At 44.2% G+C, this 18,418-nt stretch overlaps 2 protein-coding genes across 2 annotated transcripts; one reads left to right on the forward strand and one right to left on the reverse strand.

Annotated features, from left to right (window-relative positions):
- Positions 1–395: 395 nt before the first annotated feature.
- On the reverse strand, positions 396–6,690 carry LOC120763669 (ras-related protein Rab-18-B-like). The gene is made up of 7 exons (XM_040087124.2): positions 6,587–6,690; positions 6,457–6,512; positions 6,194–6,255; positions 4,567–4,639; positions 3,499–3,614; positions 2,531–2,597; positions 396–1,721 (listed from the first exon to the last, which is right to left on the reverse strand). The coding sequence occupies exons 1-7, from the start codon at positions 6,649–6,651 to the stop codon at positions 1,546–1,548; spliced, it is 615 nt and encodes a 204-aa protein (XP_039943058.1). The 5' UTR covers positions 6,652–6,690; the 3' UTR covers positions 396–1,545.
- Positions 6,691–6,745: 55 nt separating this feature from the next.
- DUSP3 (dual specificity phosphatase 3) lies at positions 6,746–17,784 on the forward strand (the record flags this gene model as incomplete). Its single annotated transcript, XM_040087423.1, has 3 exons — positions 6,746–6,930; positions 12,112–12,338; positions 16,534–17,784. Coding segments are annotated over 3 exons (618 nt in total), but the record flags the coding sequence as incomplete, so codon positions are not given.
- Between the last annotated feature and the right edge of the window lie 634 nt (positions 17,785–18,418).

Genomic DNA, 18,418 nt, shown 5'->3' on the forward strand with positions numbered 1-18,418 from the left:
ACGTTATGTCAAGCCCAAAAGGTTGTGTAGAGGAGTCACCCCCATCCATCCCCCCCCAATCCATCCTCTCTTTCACGTGTGGTCCTGCCCATGGGCATTGAGGTTCTGCTCCCACTGCTACAAAAACAAGAACTTTTCCCTGTCAGGTCCCTGAGTTGTCAGTGCTGCAGCCTGGTGGCTTCAGCAAATGCACAAGGACTCCTCCATGTGCTGGGGGCTGTCAGCTCTGCAGCCAAGTGCCAGCACAGCCACCAAAAGGGATGTGGCTTCTTGGAGAGGCAATTTGTGACAGATGTACCTCGATCCTATGAAAAATTGAGTGAAGTATTTTAAAAACTATTTCAGTAACAGCATTTCAAGCTAAGTCATTTTATGAAAATAATAAATGGCCAGATTGATCTCACCCTAGGTCTGTATTTCAAGTTACAAATAGATTTTTATAGTCTGCAAGACATAAACACATTTAGAAGATTCAAATTTACGTTTAAAAAGCTAAGGGTCAGAATTTATTTAAAGAAAGGTTGCTATCATAACATTTAAAAATATTTTGAATGACTAGCAGTAGATAAAGCTGTATGTTTATGATCTAACATAGCCTAATAGTAGAAACATGCATTAACAAAAGCAAGGTACAAGTTATATCCAAGGTACACCTTAAACTTCCAGTTATTTTAATGTAAATTAGCAAAATACAATATTGTCATTAAAAGTGTAAAATACAAAAAGGTCGTAGTGGGATTGGTGACAGCCTCACCCTAGTGGAAAGTCTCCCACAGGCAGCGTATTTTCTATGAAACTGAGATTTACCACTGTGGTTGCTGGAAGAGGACGAGGCCGTGGGTTTGCAGAGAACCACAGCGACTGCAAAACCACAGCCAGGGTGTGGGGCAGCCCAAAATGCTGAGTGCATTTCATCCCTGATCCTCAGTGCCAAGAGAACAGCACAGAGCCACCCACAGTGTCCTGCAGGGGAAGTGGGGGTGTTCCTGACACGTGTGAAAAGATGCATCCTCTTCAACACAACCCTGGAATTAACTAGTGACCCGGCTTACTGTCTGGGGACATTGAGCGATTTTGACTTTTTAAAACCATCCAAAATCAGGAAACTGTCCACTGCTCAGGGTAACTCCTGATGAGTAACTACATTAAGGTAACTTAGGTGCCTAAAAGCCTCCCATGCCATCCCAGGGAAGAGAGGCTTCTCAATAATATTCCAGAATTGAATGCCACCTTATTTATGCTAAGGCAGGAATTCCAGCAAAAGTCCATGTTGAATGTCATACAGCAAGAGCACAATGCTCTAAGCAGCACTTTGATTTAACAGTGAAAAATCTGAGAGCTACCAGAAAAATACCTGCAGACAGCAGTTGTGCAAAAGGGAAGGAGAAACTGTATTTTGTTAATGAATAAAAATATATTTTGCTAATGAGTTTGTGTTTTGGATCTGCACAACTGATGGCACATCAAACACGGCACAGATTGGTGCTTGGAATCCCACCCCCAGCCCTTTTCCTTTTTTCAAGTCCCCCCAGTCAGGCAGAACTTTTAAATTAGTGCACAGTAGGCACCACAGAACCCCTTATTCTGCTCTGCTGAAGATTCCCTGAGCTGGACTCCCTCCTTGTCGGGGCTTTCCTCCCAAAGATCTGGAGTCTGCAGGATCTTTATCACCAGCTCCTCAAAGGCGTGCTGCACTCCATCCTCTGTCTTGGCACTGGTCTCTGGAGGAAGGGGGGAAAAATTATTTTATCTTATTTGCAGGGAGCATATTCCACTTATTAAAATTTCTTTTGGGACCAGAGAGAAGATGGGAGGTTTTTTAATGAGTGAACCTCCTCTCCATTCTCTCTTAAAGGTACACTTGAATAGGAGAAACAGAAATACATCCCAGTCTGAAGTATCACATTTTTCCACTTAAAAAGGAATCCACAGATCCCCATTTTCTCCATAATGGAGAAAAAGAAATTGTTCTCAGGTTGTGACAGTAAATCTAGAAAATTATTCCATAACAAAGCTGAGAAACAAGGAATACAGAGGGAATTGAATGTTGTCCCCAATGTGTTTCAGTACAAGAAGCTTTCTCTTTAGAAACTCAGTTTGTTCCCCACTTTTATATCTTCACATTGTACATTTTATTGTTGCTCTAAGAATATTGTCTTTTATGCAGCTGCAACAGAAACTTGGAAATGAAAGATCAGCCAAGGTCCTTGTGGACATCAGTAAGGAGGGAAATTTCAGTCTTCTGGGCTCTGAATTAAAAAATTCAGCTAGTTTCAAGAGAATATAGAATTCATTCATGCCTGTACAGTAAATGCAGTAAATCTGTTTCAGAGAAAAGTGCTTCTAGTTGCAGTCAATGCAGAAGCTGAAGCCTACATCCCTGAATATGAATTACAGCAAAAGGAACCCGTATTAATTAGGTATTAAAAAAAAAAAAAAAGATAGCAGCCCATTAGCCTTAAATACAATTGCACATTCATGCTTGGCAATACCAAAATAAACATTTGAATATAGAAGTTTTTGTGCATACCTATGAAAAGCAGTGAGTGTTTCCTAGCAAACTGCAGCGCTTCTTTTCTCTCTACATCCCGGTCAGGCTGCAGAGACAAATGAAGAACAGGACTGAAATAAGCTACACTTGCCACTTTAAAAAAGCACCCACAAAAGCACCACTGCAGAAATGAGTCGAAAGGAAAAAAAAAGTCTGTAATATGAATTAATCCACTGGATTTTCCCACTCTGTAGCTCACTGCCAGGCTGGCGTTAGGGGATCGAACTGAACAGCAACGTCAAACGACAGAATCACAGAATCTCCTGAGCTGGAAGGGACCCACCAGGATCATCAACGTCCAACACAGCCCAAGAACCACACCACGTGCCAAATCAGCAGGAAATGAACGTGTTGCTGTGTTCTGAATCAACCAGAAGCAAGATCCATGCCAGAAAGGCCCAGCAGTGAAATGAAAAACCCCATCAAAGGTTCTGAAACTGGGCACACTGGGAAGGGACCGAGGGGAACCCAGCTCAGGAGAGCCACCCTGAAAGTCTCCTTGCAAGGCAAGAGCAAAGCACCTCACCATGCAAAAGGCACCTGAATGTGTCAGAGCAGCCCAGAAAGAGCCAGGCACAGATGCACCTCACACCTCTGCAGCCACCCAAAGAGCTGAGCTCCCCTTCCCCACCACCCATCCGAGTGTGGTCAGAAAGGAGGCAGCAGCTGGGCTGCAGGTAAATCCAGTGTCACACAGCAGTTCTTGGGCAGAGCCTTGCAGCATCTTAATGGAATATCAGCAGTTGCATCTCTCCAGGAAAGCTTTGGTTAAAATCTTTAACAGTAGCTGCTTCTAAAATAGAAGTGGAGCCTTCCCAAGTCAGTTGCAGAGTAAATTACCTCCTGACACAAGAGCTGTGTTACTTACAGCACTCACCTCACATTTACACGCTGTGATGAATAAATGATCCAGGGAAGAATGTAAAAGGATGCATTCCCAAACTGACCTTATCGGTTTTATTGCCAACCAACATCTTCACAACGCTGCTGCTGGTGTACATTTCCAGCTGGTTCAGCCATTTTCCTACTCCTGTGAAAGTGTCTTTTCTTGTAACATCATACACTGAGAACAGAGGAAAAGGAGTTTAACAGCTGTAGAACCTTGGACAGCGTTTCCTTCGCTGTGACAGAACTTGGTCCATCCACACTTCCTAAATACTGCCTGGAGAAAATAAAAGGTACTAGGGAACTACAGAAAGAGGCATCAAGCACACACTGCTCCCAGAGCTGGAACACACCAAAAATCACTTCAGGATTACAGAACATAAGGACCTCTGCAAGAGAAAATCAGATTTACCGACAGAAATATTCGACCTGTTGGTAGTGCCGAATTGGGCCACACAGAATATTTTAAAATAGGTATTTTTTTCTCCTAATTTTATGCGTAAGTACATGCACACACACTGCTGCTAAAAACAGGGACTGATTTAAAAGCAACTTTTGGGCACTGGTAACTTAATAACTGCATTTATATAAGTCACTAAGGTTTAAAAATCATAGAATATTTTGTACAGCAAAGTTAAGGTTAGCCTTCACAAACCCTGAAAGGAAGAATCCTTTTGTTTTCTAATTGCTGTTATCACGCAGAAAGGGCCTTGCCATCCATTGTCTGTGCATAAACCTCAAGTCTTATCATAATCACAATAATTACAGCAATAGTTTCTGGGAAAAAAAAAGATGTAAAAACATCATGGGGAAAAGAACACAACACCATCCCTGGTTAGCCTTATCACCAGAAAACCACCCAAATAAATAACCACAAAGCTCATAATTCATCCACTCAACAGCTTGCAGCATAACAATCTCTTTTTAATTTAAAATACTTTGAAGCAGCAGTATTTCCTGCCAGTGGTTTTGCACACTCGGTGTTTGAGCTAATGAGCAGCAACGTTGTAAAAACCATAATTATTCCTCTGATTATCTCGGATAACCTCCTTTAGCAAGGACAGGCACATTTAGGAGAAATAAAAGACCACAATTTCTGTAGTCATGCCTTTCTTCCATTTATTTCATACCTAAAACAACTCCTTGAGCTCCTCGGTAGTAACTGGGAGTCAGTGTTCTGAAACGCTCCAGTCCTGCTGTATCCTACAGAGGGAGGGGGAAAAACCCCAAAACCACAACATCAAATACATTTAGAACAACAACAAAAAAGGCATCTTAAGGTAAACAAGATGAGCAAGTTCAAAAATTTTCCCGAGCAGCAAGGAAACAGGAAATATTAAGATGTGAGAATGAAGAAAGCAGTCAGAAAAGAGCAGCAGGAAATGGTTAAGGGGTGGCAGAAAAGCATGGAGAGGACTTGACTGAAAGTAAAAAGATAAACGGACACCTGTAACATGAGTGAGACAACAGGAAAGTAAAGAGGGGCTCTAGAGAAATCCATAAAAGGCAAGCAGCCACAGAGATGGGTTTAAAACCAGCTGAAGTGAATGAGATGAGGAATAACTGATTTTCCAGTGAGACTGCAGAAAAGGAGGAACAGAGAGGTTCCAAACATCTCCCCCTGCTCCTTTGCCACCAGGCAAATCTAGCTCGAAAGAACTACTTCAAGACTGCTAGGAACATAAGTGGGTAAGAAATTTAAAATCAGTAGTTTAATTCAAGTATTACTGCAGCATGTCTCACTTAAACTCATGAATAAGTAAGAATAAGCAAGGGACTAAGTAAAATATGAAATTCAAAAAGACCCTCAACAAACAATAAGGAGGTAACAAATCACACAATTTTTTTTTGTTTGAAAAGATTTTATTTCCTTTTATGTACAGCTTACAATTGGCACATATATAACAGCTATAATTTATTATTATTATTGTATTAGATATAACAGCTATATTGTAATTTACTTATTCTTTGTTTTTAAGAAAAAAGAAACTAAAATTGGGACTACACTTACCTAATTTGATTCATTGTTACTAAGGAGATGCAATTTTAGTCCCAATTAATTAGCAATGGCATTTTCTTTCTCAAATACCTATGAACATACACATAAAATCTCTCCTTCTTAAGGCTCTTTCATTCCACTTAGAAGAATCAAATGTTTTGTATTACAAATTATCCTGATGACAGAGCTGCAATCTGATTTCAGTCTGCAGATGCTGAAAATACAGCATCAGGAACAAACTCGGGACAAACGCTCGACGTTTCCCAGTTAATCTGAATCAACCTTTAAACAGTTCAAAAACAGCTTTGTGGGCTTTTTTGGCATTATTTTAACCAAAATACAGCCTCACACAGAGAGTTGCTGCACAGCCCCCACACAGTCACTCAGCTCATCGCCCAGAGCATCACCTTTCTCTGGTTCACTGGATCCATGTGCCAGGCTCATTCTAACATCTTCAGCTCAACACTTCACAGAGCCTTTGAGAAACTGAGCCAAGAGCAGTCAGAGCCTCTACGAGAACTGAAGGAAGTCCCAAACCTTGACTAAAGGAGCCTTCAGAAATGTTTTTGCTGTATGATCATGGCACTCATTCTACACGCGTTGCAACCTAAGTATAAAACCTCAATATGCAGAAGACTCTGCAGAGAGTAACAGGAAGGAAGAGAGGCGGAGCGGGAAGAAACCACAAAAAGGAACTCTTGAAGTCTGTACGTCTCTCAAAACCCAACACGCCCCTTCTGTCTGGAACAAGACCTTACCCATATGGCCAGCCGTACTGCACGGCCCTCCACCACCATCTTCTTCTCTTTAAAATCAACACCTAAGTCGTAAGAAGGGGAGGCTCGTCAGGAGGAGCCCCGGCAGCCGCCTCCTGCCGCCGCCCGCAGGAGCAAGCCCAAGCTCCGCACGACTCCGGAGCCCCGCAAGAGCAAGCCCAGCAAGAGCAAGCCCAGCAAGAAGAAGCCCAGCAAGAGCAAGCCCAGCAAGAGCAAGCCCAGCCCCGGACGGACGCTAGGCTCACCGACTGTGGGTTTCAGGCACGGCTCAAAAGCGCCGTCCGTGAACCTCCGCAGGAGGCTGTGGGGAGAGAAACCGCGGGCTCAGCCCGGGGCTGCGGCCCCCGGCCCGGCCCCGCCCGGCCCGGCCAGCACCTGGACTTCCCCACGGCGCTGTCTCCGACCAGCAGCAGCTTCAGAGTGAGGCCAGCGGGCTCCATCCCGCACTGCGAAGCGGCCACGGCCGCCGCCGCGCTCCCCGAAGCGGCCCGGCCCCGGCAGCTGACGCGGCCCCGCCTCTGAGGCGCCGGGCGGGGCGGGAGCGGGCCCGGCTGCAGCCGCAGCGCCAAGGGGCTCCCGGCTGGCGGAGGCTCGGCCATGGGTGATTACCAGATCTCGGTGGAGGAGCTGAACGACCTCCTGTCCGATGGCAGCGGCTGCTACAGCCTGCCCAGCGCGCACAGCAACGAGGTGGTGCCGCGCATCCACGTGGGGAACGCGTGAGTGCGCCGGAGCGGGGCCGGGCCGGGGGCTCGGGGCAGGCCCGGGCCGGGTGCGGTGTCCGGCGGGCAGAGGGCCCGGGCCGGGTGGGGTGTCCTGAGGGGCTGGGCTGGGTGCGGTGTCCGGCGGGCAGAGGGGCCGGGCCGGGCCGGGTGCGGTGTCCGGGGGACGGAGGGGCCGGGCCGGGTGCGGTGTCCCGGGGGCCGGGCCGGGTGCGGTGTCCGGGGGACGGAGGGGCCGGGCCGGGTGCGGTGTCCGGGGGACGGAGGGGCCGGGCCGGGTGCGGTGTCCGGGGGACGGAGGGGCCGGGCCGGGTGCCGTGTCCCGGGGGCCGGGCCGGGTGCGGTGTCGGACCGTGAGGCGCCGGGCCGGACATGAGGCTCAAGGCGGTCACCGAGCAGCTGCCGCTGCCTCGGGCCAAGCTGCAGGACGGGATCTGCTGGATCTCTCGGGCCCTGTGGGGTTTGTTTTTTGCACCACAACATTATCTCAGCCGTTCCGCCCCTGTCCTATCCTGCCGATTCTCTTTGCCCTTTTTTGCCCATCTTTGTACGCTTTTTCCCCGTGAATTTGGGGATTTTGTTTTTCATATACATGTGTGGTATGCTGGATCCCTGCTCCTATTTTAGGCTTGCACCTCCTAAAGAAATAAAAGTCAAGATCACAGCTTGTCACTAACTTACTCCTAAGCCAATCCAAATTATATTTTTCCTGCCAGTTGGTACAGTACGTGCACATCTAGAGATGGGACGGAAATCATTCAGTAGCCATGTATTTGTAGCAGTTACCTGGAGAAAAAGGAAGTCATAGGTTGCAAGCTGATTTGTGCAGTAAATAATTTAAAATTATCTTCGAAGGTAGTTAGCTACTACAGAGTAATTTCATTGTTCAGTAATTTTAGAGTATGGACTTTAATATGTTCAAATGCAGGGGTGTCTGGGAGCAGATAATGCGTGCATAGGTTGCACAGTGGAAAATCTCTGTCTAATGGAAATCTTGACTGTTGAGAAGGACTTTTTACGGTAATAAGTGACAAAAAATATCTGAAGCACCGGTGCAGTTTGTAGCATAGGAGCAGTTCAGCTGCTAGTTGGACAAACAGAAAACATGCAGTTGTATTGTCAGTGTTTTAAAAAGAATGCTGAAAAATTGTGGAGGGCAGCTAGAAGTAAGAAATAACTTTGTGGCTGAAAAAACTATTTCACAATTGGAACAGATAATCTACTTAATTTGTCCAGACTTAAGAGGCAATAATATCTTTTGAAGCATCCACAGATAGTTGAGGTAATGCTGAGATCTACTTGAATAGATGGATTTCCATTAAGATTTGATCACTGCGTGGTGAACGTTGATATTCTCAAACTGGAAATAATATTAATTCTTAAGAGGATTTTTTGTAAATCAAAAATCATTCTGAAACAATATGAATCTCGAACATCATTTTGAGCTTCATGTCCTGCTTTTGTACTCTCATTGTGTGCAATATAGGGTCATGTTTTGGATAACAAGCAACAGAGATTTTATTACAATAAAAATTCACCGAGCAGCCACAGTAGAGGGATTGGAATGCCAGCATATGATATAAAAGCAGTAGAATTGGAACAGGAACTCACAGGAAAAAATTCAAACCACTGAGTGAGATTCAGAAACTTCTGTTGGTTACCTTTTAAAATATTTTGCACATCAGTGCTGCTCTCTCTCCTTAAGAGTAACTCATCTTTAGATAAAAATGACAGTGTGGTGTCATTCAGGCTGATGAGATTAAATTGGGTCATAGTGAAGAGTAACAGTTTATCTGTCAAGTGACTTCAAGTTGCAGGCAGAGCCAAAGTAATTGATCTTCCAGGCAATATATGAAAATCAAAATTAATGAAAATGCAGAGATAAAATGATAAAATATTTTGAAAATTATGGGTTTCCATATTACCATGGGCAATTCTGACCTCTCAAGAAGATTAGGCAAAATTTGTGAAGACAAGAGTAAAAATGTAATACCCCTAAAACAAGAATTCCATAGGTGATAGACTAGCACAGTTACATATTTTTCAGACAATCACAAAATAACAATTTGGGATGCACTGCAAGTTCACATCATTTTGTGTTTCAGTGTAACATCTTCATCTGACCAGAAGGGTTGGACAGAATTCATTTTTATCAGGATTGCAGATGACATAAAAATGGGGACAAGAGGGAGCAGTCAGCACACTGGAGGGTGGGAGGTTTTTTTATCCAGAGCACCCATTCTTGTGAAAACCAGTGTTTTGCCTGAAAAATGAGCAGGCTTTGATTTCTGAACTGCTTACTGAGGGAATTGTTTGTGGGGTTTTTTCCCAGATGCCTGAAACCTGTAATGATTCTGGCCATTTCTCCAGAACTATATTTGGTGAAAATGTTCAGGTTTTGAATGCCCAGTCTTAACTTTTTCTGTCTGCTTTATTGTATGTGAGTAACCCATGAAGCAAATCTTTGTTCTTAATGTGCTAGAAGTGCAGGTGTGTTGGAAGGAGTACGGAGGGCATTCTCCCAAAATTAATGTAAACTTCAGTGACTGTAAGGGAAGTGTTGGTAAGGAAACAATTTTGCATGGACAGGACAGTGCAAATTAAAGTGTGTTAATAGGCTGGCATTTTTTGCCATTAAAAACTTGGTTTATTTGCTTCTATTTCCATATGCTAATAGTTCATAGCCTCGTGTATCCTTAATTGCTGATGAATGGTTCTCCAAAACCTGTGTTTTGTGGCTGGTAAAATAATTCATCTCAGTTCAAAAGAAACACTTCTTACTGCTGTTACTCACAGGATGAGGATCTCCAAATCTTCCATACTGAGAATGGACAAGATTCTGTGGTTGTTTTTCAGGAACCAGATGAAGCTGATGTTAGCATCTCTCTGCTATTTGAAGGAGCTAACATTTCAACATCCAACATGATGCAGCTGGAATGAAATGTTAAGGATGAGAGAGATCCAAGGACTGTTTGGAAAGGGAGAAACAAATGGCATACAAATTCTCTCTTTTTCACCTCTAGCTGTGTAAGAAAATTGTCTGTAAAATCTGCAAAAATCATTCAGTGGGAATGAATTTGCCTCCAGGGAAGCCAGTCTGTTGCCATCATTTCAGGATGGGAGTTCCTGTTGATGCTGAACAGTCAGATAGATGCTGATCTGTATAATATTAATTAAACCACATTCTCACCCTACTAAATGTAGGAACTCACTGCTGAATTAACACCTCTTGGTTTGGCCTTGCTCTGTAGGATTTTTGTGTTGAAAGCAGAATTCTCCAGACACTGAAACTTCTCCCCTGGCACAGATGATGTCCTGCCAGATGGAAAATCTGTCAGCATTTGTTTGGGTAATGAAGTCTTACAAATATTTGGTTCATTGCCATAGTTGCTTGGCACAGACAGCAGAAAATGTAGAAGCTTCAGTCATGCATTAGTCTTCATCTTACACTAGAATTTAAGGGGTGTGCAGTCATCAGGAAGAAGGAAATTCTCGAGATGTTCATGACCTTGAATTACATCAAAATTGTGAGTGAATGGACTCAGGGATTCATATAGCTGTAAACCTATTAATTTGGGTGTTTATTTTAAGTTTTTAGGTTACCTGAGTGTCCAGCCAAAAGCCCTGGATGCATTGCCATCTCACAGAAAGTTGTCCAAAATGATACTGCACAAATGCTTATCTGGAGTTCACCTTAATATTAAGACTTCCTGTATTTGCAATTTGTGGGTTGAGCTGTAGGGAGTTTTTCAAAAATGATTCTGTTTCCATATCCAGTTTGACACATACTGAAAGCTGCTTTTAAAAACAGTCTATCTAGGCAACCTCTTTTCACAAAGAGGAGCTGAGTTATCCTTCAGCTAAAGCTTTCTGTCACCTTCTGCTAACAGTGGGGTTTAGATTTTACCAGGAGACCACAGAGTGTGATAAAACAGGGGGATTTTTTTTTTTTCTTCCCAGGAAAGTGAGGGAAATATTGCAACTGCAAGAAGGAAATAATCAGAGTCAGAATGAAAAGTAGTGGGTTTACGGCAAAAAGGAGTCAATGCTGTCCTGATACTACTTAATGGTTATCTCCTCTTACTGCAGGTTGCATTCCAGGGCACAAGCAGAGATTTGCTCAGTTGTGTTACTGAGCAGATGGCTTGTTTGCCGTTGTACATCCTGCAGCTTTTATCAAAGCTTATGGCATTGTTAGTGGATCTAATTAATTGTCACCAGCAAGCCTGAAAGGCATGGTTATTATATAGCATCCAGCTTGATTGTTCACTAATAGGGCAGGTCACTCTTTTAGCCACCTAAAGGTGGAAGCTGATGCTTTTGCTACAGCTGTTAGAAAAACTGAGGAGCTGGAAAGGGCTTAGCTGCCCTAAAAGTACTGAATTCTTTCTTAAGCTCTTTAGCATCTTAAACATCACTGATCTGGATTTTTTCACATTCAGATACTGATTTCAGCTAAGACTGAAAATTGTAACACTTGTGATGGAAACACTGAGTCTCAAAGACTGAATGATATCTCTGTGTTGCTGGGCCCTGGACAGCCTTGACAGATCTTTCCACGACTTCAAAGGTGTTGAATAGCACAGGGCATAGGACTACACCTCTTGGTAGCCCTCAGATGAGTCTTTTGAAGATGCAGGAGCATTTACTCAGTTACTTTCTTCCTGTGGCCTGATAAGAAGTCAGTGCTGTTTCACAGTGCTTAAATTTGCCCCCTAAAATGTCGGTTTGTCTGGAGTGCCTGCTAAAGTAGTGCTTATCAAGATCTGCAACATTGGTACCTGACAGCAGAGGCTTTTTATAACTGGTTCTTAAATTATTTTATGTGGGTAATGGTTAATCTTAGAAGTTAATGTGCTATCATCTCCAGTAGTTTTCCTGCTTTGGTCAGAATTTTCTGTTCAGAAAGTTGCAATTTTATGCCGTAGTAGGGTCTGACAGATGCAGGTTCACTTTCATGTGTGCTCTCCTCAGTCCAAGAAAGCATTCTCACATGCACAAGTAGTGACCACGGCTCTGAATATTTGTGGGAATTTATAACCTGTAGCTAAATCACTTCTGGGCACAGTATATTTGGCATCTGTTAACAGAAAAATCAAAGGGTTTGGTTATCAATACCTAAATACTGGGATGATTCACCAAATTCTAATCATTTTCTTGACACTTTTTGTCATGCAGGTTCATAGCCAAGAACATTATGAGGCTGCAGCGTCTGGGGATAACCCATGTTCTGAATGCAGCAGAGGGGAAATCATTCATGCATGTGAACACTAATGCAGAGTTCTATGAAGGCACAGGCATCAGATACCATGGCATTAAAGCTAACGATACGCAGGAGTTTAACCTCAGTCGCTATTTTGAGGAGGCAGCTGATTTTATTGAGAAAGCCCTTTCCCAGAAGGATGGTAAGGCAAACTGAAATACCTTTCTACCATGTTTTCTGTGCACTGCGTGTGTTTCTTAGTGATTTGCTGTTTAAAATGGTTCTTTGCTCATATAATCGACAGAACAGCCAAGTGAAAAGTTCATATAAAGGCCCTGAATCAGATACAAGAATACACAAGAAGACAGCTTAGTCTTGTGTTTATACAGGTAGATCTCCAGTACAATGCAAAGTCTGTCACTCTAGGGGTGACTGTGAAATGGAAAAGAGCTGCTGCATCTTGTTATAGTCTCTCTGGGAAGAGATGTTTTTATTTTTACTTAGAAGTGTTAAGTCACGTGAAAAATATTTTTTAAAAGAACAAGTTGTTTAAGGACATTAGAAATTACAATTTAAAGGCGGAAGTGATGCAAGTAATACAAGTACTGAAGAGTAGTTACATAAAGGGGTTTTTCCAAAAGTACATTAAGGATAGACACTGTCACCTTACAGCTTTTATTACATGAAGTCATTACATTATTTTGTGTGTTGGTTGCCTCTTTATTCCCTTGGATTGCAGGAAAGTTGAAGGTTGTGTTTGCAATGTTGTTTACTGTCACATTTCTCTGTGGTGTGTTTCCTCAGTAGAAATCCTAGGACACAGTGCAGTGGGCCAGATGGTGTTTGTGTTGTCTAACTGTTTGAACATTCCAGTTATTTCTACACATGCTTAATTTCTTTCTTGCTTCGTGACTGAGCATTGAATAGGAGGAATGAGAACTCCCACAATTCTAGAAGTTCTTTCCCTGAAATGGGCAAAGGGCGACTGGAGCTGTGATGTGGGTTTTGACAGATGCAAATAAATTCTACATCCAGTTTGGTGGAGGATGAAAAACTCTAAAGATTAAATGCAGCTCTTGCAGTTAGCATTGTGACCCACTGGAACAGGCTGCAAGAGGAGAGAAGGGTTTGCTGTGCCATGACTGTATCTGCTCAGTTTAATCTCAGTAGGTTCAAGGTCAGTAAATTCAGAGTCAATCTGAATTTGCAGCAGTTCCATTTGCTGATTCTTTCAGTCTTAGTAGTTCTCTGCCATGCCCGCCAGTGTTTTTTTAAAGTGGTAAACGAAGAACTTTGGAGCTGGGTGATGTTGGAGCCAGTTTTAAGATTGCTACTCCAAATTGTTAGTTTTGTTTGACAGTGAAGCCTAGAGTAAAAATAGTGGAGAGAAGAGGAATGTCATAGTATTCTCTTTCAATTTCATTTTAGTGTTGCAATGCCTGAAGTTCTGGAAGGCAGCTCTGGTATCCTGCAGGTCTGAAAGCAGCCCTTCAGACACTGCCTTCCACAGAGAAAGGCTAGAAACCTTTTTGCTTCTGACCATTTGCTGAAAAGTCAGTTCTTTTCCATGTATATGATCAAGAATCTCTAAATTTTGCTAATTTATGAATACAGGCTCTCAAGAAATGTTGAGAATTAATTGTTTTAGCTCTTTTATCATGCCAGTGATTTGCCTTGAGCTGAGAAGCTTTTTCTGTTTAAGGCAAATGTGGTAACACGATTTCTGATGGTGTGATTCCAAGCAAGTTGTGTTTATGGAAAGAGTGTGTGTATGGTTCAGCTGTTGTCTCAAAAAACAGTTTACTCTGGAGAGTAGACTCGGGCCACATGTCCCTCTCCATTTGAGAAGGAGAGAATTTCTGTGTCTGGAAAAGCAGGTCAAAGAGGAAGCAGCTGAGAAACAATAAAATCAGGTTAGATTTCTCAAAGGGAGCAGCACCATCACACCTGCTTTTTCATTTTTGGGTACTTCACTGTAGGATTTACCCACGAGGTGGGTTAACCTTGGTTAACCAGGTGTGAGCACATCCCCCCCTCAGCTGGACAGGGGAGAAAAATAAAACAAAAAGCTCCTGGGTCAAGATAAGGACAAGGAGATCACCCAGCAATTACCATCACTGGCAAAAGAGCCACAACTTGGGGAAATTAATTTCACGTAATACCAATCAAATCAGAGTAGGGGAATGAGTAACAAAACCAAACCTCAAGAGACCTTCCCTCTACCCCTCCTTTCTTTCCATGTTCAGCTTCATTCCCTATTTTCTCTGCCTCCTTGTGCCAGGCAGCACAAGGGGACAGGGAATGGGGATTGCAGTCAGTTCATCACAATATTTTTGCTGCTCCTTCCTCTTATTCTCTTCCCCTGCTCCACCCACGGGAGACATCCAAGAGCTTCTCCAATGTGAGGCGTTCCCAGAGGCTGCAGCTTTGCTTTACCTGCTCCAGCACGGATCCCTTCTTTCATGGGGCACAGTCCTCCAGGAGCAGTTTGCCTTAGTGCAGGTCTTCCACAGGTTCACAAATCCTGCCTGAAAACCTGTTCCAGTGTGTGTTCCTCTAGCCATGGAGCCACAGATCCTGCCAGGACCCTGCTCCATGGCTTCCCAAGGGGTCATGCCCTCCTTTGGGCATGTCCCCTGGCTCTGGCCCTGGCATGGGGTCCCCCATGGGCTGCAGGGGGGCTGTCAGCTCTGCTGTGCACCTGCATGGATTGCAGGGGGACAGCCTGCCTCACCATGGTCTTCTCCATAGGCTGCAGAGGGATCTTCTCGCCTGTGCCTGGAATACCTTCCCCTCCTGCCTTCACTGACCTGGGTGTCTGCAGAGGGTTTTTTCACATGTTCTCTCTCCTCTCATTCACCTGCCATTGCACAGCAGGTTTTTTTTCCCCGTTCCTAAATATGTTACCCCAGAGGTGCTGCCGCTGTCTCTGTTGGGTCTGGCTTTGGCAGGTGCTTCTTGGATCCACCTGGCTCTGGCTCTTTTGGACACAGGGGGAGCCTCTGGCATCTTCTCACAGAAGGCACCCCCGTGCCTCCATCAGCTCCAAAATGTTGCCATGCAAACCCAATACAACCCCCCTAATAAGGAGAATGAGTTCCCGAATCGATCAGCTGGAAGCATTTTCTTGGTGCTGACAAACAGCATGGTTAGATATTTCTGCCTCTTGCCTCTGCAGGGTAGGCAGCTTCATCTGCTTGAGCGTTAATGTGGCTTCATAAATAGCCAGAGAAGTGGCCAGGTATGCTGCAGCATGGAGTTAGGCAGCAATGCAGCAGAAAGGCTGCATGTCTTGGAAGAGTTGCTGTACGTGGCAAACAGCATATTTGTTTTCAGTGTATTTTAAACTTCATTTATTTGTGCTCTCTGGTCCTGGTCATCTTTAGGGGTAAAGCTTGTCAAAACCACCAAAGTGGGGAAGTGCAGTAAACATAGTTGGATTCTTATGATACAGTAGCAAATATGTGTTAGTGAGATTGTTTGACATGCAGCCTGGTTTATTTTTTTCTTTTGCATCATCCTTGGTCACAGACTGTGTAGCTGCTAACAGAGTGAACAGCACCTTTCTTCTAACTCCAACACATCTCCTGTAGCATTTGGAAGTCACAGTTCTCCAGCTGTGAAAGGACTAATGTTAATACACTTCATGCCTGCCCCAGTTTGGACAGACAGGTGTCTGCCAGGGAAAGCTGGAGCTTGCCTTGGGATGGAGAATGTGAACCCCTCCTCCCTCTGAATTATTATGATTTTGAAATTAAGGGGCTTTCAGGCAAAGATATGGGAATAGGAATAACAGCTCTTTACTAGGAATATTAAAAATAAAAACGTAGTAGTACAAAAAAGCAAACAAGCAAAGAAAGAACACTGACAGAGTCAGAGTACAACCTGACACCCTGTTGGTCAGGGTGTTGGGTGCACAGATGATCCTGTACAAGGGTGGAGTTTTCCTCTGAAGGTGCAGTGGTGCTGAGATGGCTCCGGTGTCCCTGTGGCAATCCAGTGCACACAGCCTGTGCTGCTGTTCCCACTCCCAGCTTTTATCCAGCTGGGAATGCCGGGCTCCTCCCCTGGGTGCAGCATCTCCCAATGGAGGATGGAATTGTCTCAGCCCTGCAGTGAGCCTGGATGGCCCAGGAACAGCAGAGATCCCTGCAGGGAGGATGGGTCCTGGAAGGGATAAAGAGCAGTGACCCAGCTGGTTTGAACAGAAGATCCCCCTGGAGTTATGAGGGATGGGTCATGGAAGAGATAAAGAAAAAAAACACCTCTCCAACCAGTTTCAACAGCTGGCAATAGAACACAAATTTCGGTTCCATATTGCAACCCGAGACAATGCCCTGGCTATCTCCTGCTGCTTTTCAGCCACATAACCCGAGCTGTGCCCTGTGTCCCTGCAGGCCAGGTGCTGGTGCACTGCCGGGAGGGCTACAGCCGCTCGCCCACGCTGGTCATCGCCTACCTGATGCTGCGGCAGCGCATGGGCGTGCGCGCCGCGCTCTGCGCCGTGCGGCAGAAACGCGAGATCGGCCCCAACGACGGCTTCCTGAGACAGCTCTGCCAGCTCAACGAGCGCCTGCTCAAGGAGGGCAAGATCAAGCCCTAGGATGCAGCGCTGCCCTGTTTGCTTTGAAGTTTCTCAGACCTTTAGAGGATGCTTCAGAGACCCAAATTGCAACTGCCGGCCTAAAGCGAAACAATTCCTGCTTGTCTAGTGAAAGTATCCATCTTGAGCTCTGTGACTGTCTTTGGGGATGGTGCGAAATCGTGTCGCTGTTGGGAGTTGTTGCCGTAAGAGATGTTTTTAGAGGGGTAGCTCCAGTGATAACGGCAGTCTTCACACGTATTTCAGAGCCCCTGCAGACGCCATAGCATACGCGGTTTGCATTGACGTTGAATGTGATTTTATCTTTAATCTCACCAGAGCACCAGTTCCCAAAAGCCCCAACACGTCTCTTCACTCACTCTTGATAGGAGCACTGCAATTTCTAAAGCTTTTTCATGCACACAGGTGCCTAAAGTTTGAATGTAGGAGCTTCAAGGAATGGGAAGCATATATACCAATGCACAGATGCATTCACTTGGGAAGTGAAGTGCATGCAGTGTTTTGTGTGGGTTTATGCAATACAGAGTGTGATAGTAATGCCCTTCAGAGCCCATGCTTGATGCACACTGTGTTTCCAAGAATAGTTTTCTAACTCTTGCTGTTACAATGGACATGAAATAGTCTGTTGTTAAATGCTCTTTTATTTTTATTTCAAAATCATACTAGAAGAAAATGTCAAGAGCAGATGCTAAGGGAAGAACTTGAACAAGGGAAAAATAATATTAGTATTTAGAAGTGCTTGTGGTGGATGTATAATTAAGTCCTAAGTATCCTAATATAATGGCTTTCAAAGCTTATATGGAATTACAGTGTCTTTATCTGTTCTTTAGTGTCACTGTTGAGTAACACAGAATGGAATGACCACACGTGCACATTGCTTCCAGCACAGGAGTGCTCACAAAGCAGTTCGCAGAAGAACGCTCTTGACTTCTGGGATTGTTTGCATGGTATCATTAAATAGAAATGAGCATTATAATGTACCACACTGTATAGGAAATATTTATGCTCTATTCAAATAAATGATGTCTTGATTCTGTTTACTACAGATGAAATGAGTCATTGCAGTGTTGGGAGAGGGAGCTTTCTTTGCACTGTGCCTGACTTGGTGTGTAGATGTGTACCTGTGAGTTACAGCACTGTGTTAATGCAAATGATCTCCCACTGCAAACTGGAATTGTTGGTTAAACCATCAGAAACCAGGGTGACTGTTCCATTCTCACCTGTGCTTAAATGTAGTTCTAGAATGAACACACTTTTAAACAGAAGCACTGTATTAGCAACACGTGATCCCAGATGCAGATATAGATGTTTTGTCTAAGTTCAGTCATCAGAAATCCCAAAGGACATCCATTCAGTGCTTTACTCCTGTTGTGGGAGTTGTGTGGTGGTTTGCAGAGGTGGGAGTGGGGGCTCTGTACAGCAAGGTAATGTTCTGGAAGTGAAACTCCAGAGGAGATTATTCTGCTTGAGCTCCAGGCTTGCTGTTTTTCAAGTGACAGTTGAACACTGCATGGTGTTCCCTGTCACATCTCCAGAGTCACTCAGCACTCAGTGCTTGCTTTGATTCAGGATGGATCAGTAATAATAAGCAGTAGGCACTTCCACTAGCTAATTACATACCTGTTTGCTTCCTCCCATTGATCCATTTAATCAGGAGTAGATTAATTGCTTCTTCAAAA

The sequence above is a fragment of the Hirundo rustica genome, chromosome 27 (genome assembly GCF_015227805.2).
Source record: "Hirundo rustica isolate bHirRus1 chromosome 27, bHirRus1.pri.v3, whole genome shotgun sequence".
NCBI lineage: Eukaryota > Metazoa > Chordata > Aves > Passeriformes > Hirundinidae > Hirundo > Hirundo rustica.

Bases quoted from the DNA above. Each gene is read 5' to 3' on its own strand.
- LOC120763669 (XM_040087124.2), bottom strand. From the start codon at position 6,651: ATGGAGCCCGCTGGCCTCACTCTGAAGCTGCTGCTGGTCGGAGACAGC. The intron at 6,513-6,586 runs GTGCTGGCCGGG...CTCTCCCCACAG, and splicing joins AGCGCCGTGGGGAAGTCCAG to CCTCCTGCGGAGGTTCACGG. The intron at 3,615-4,566 runs GTATGAAATAAA...CTCTGTTCTCAG, and splicing joins AGCTCAAGGAGTTGTTTTAG to TGTATGATGTTACAAGAAAA.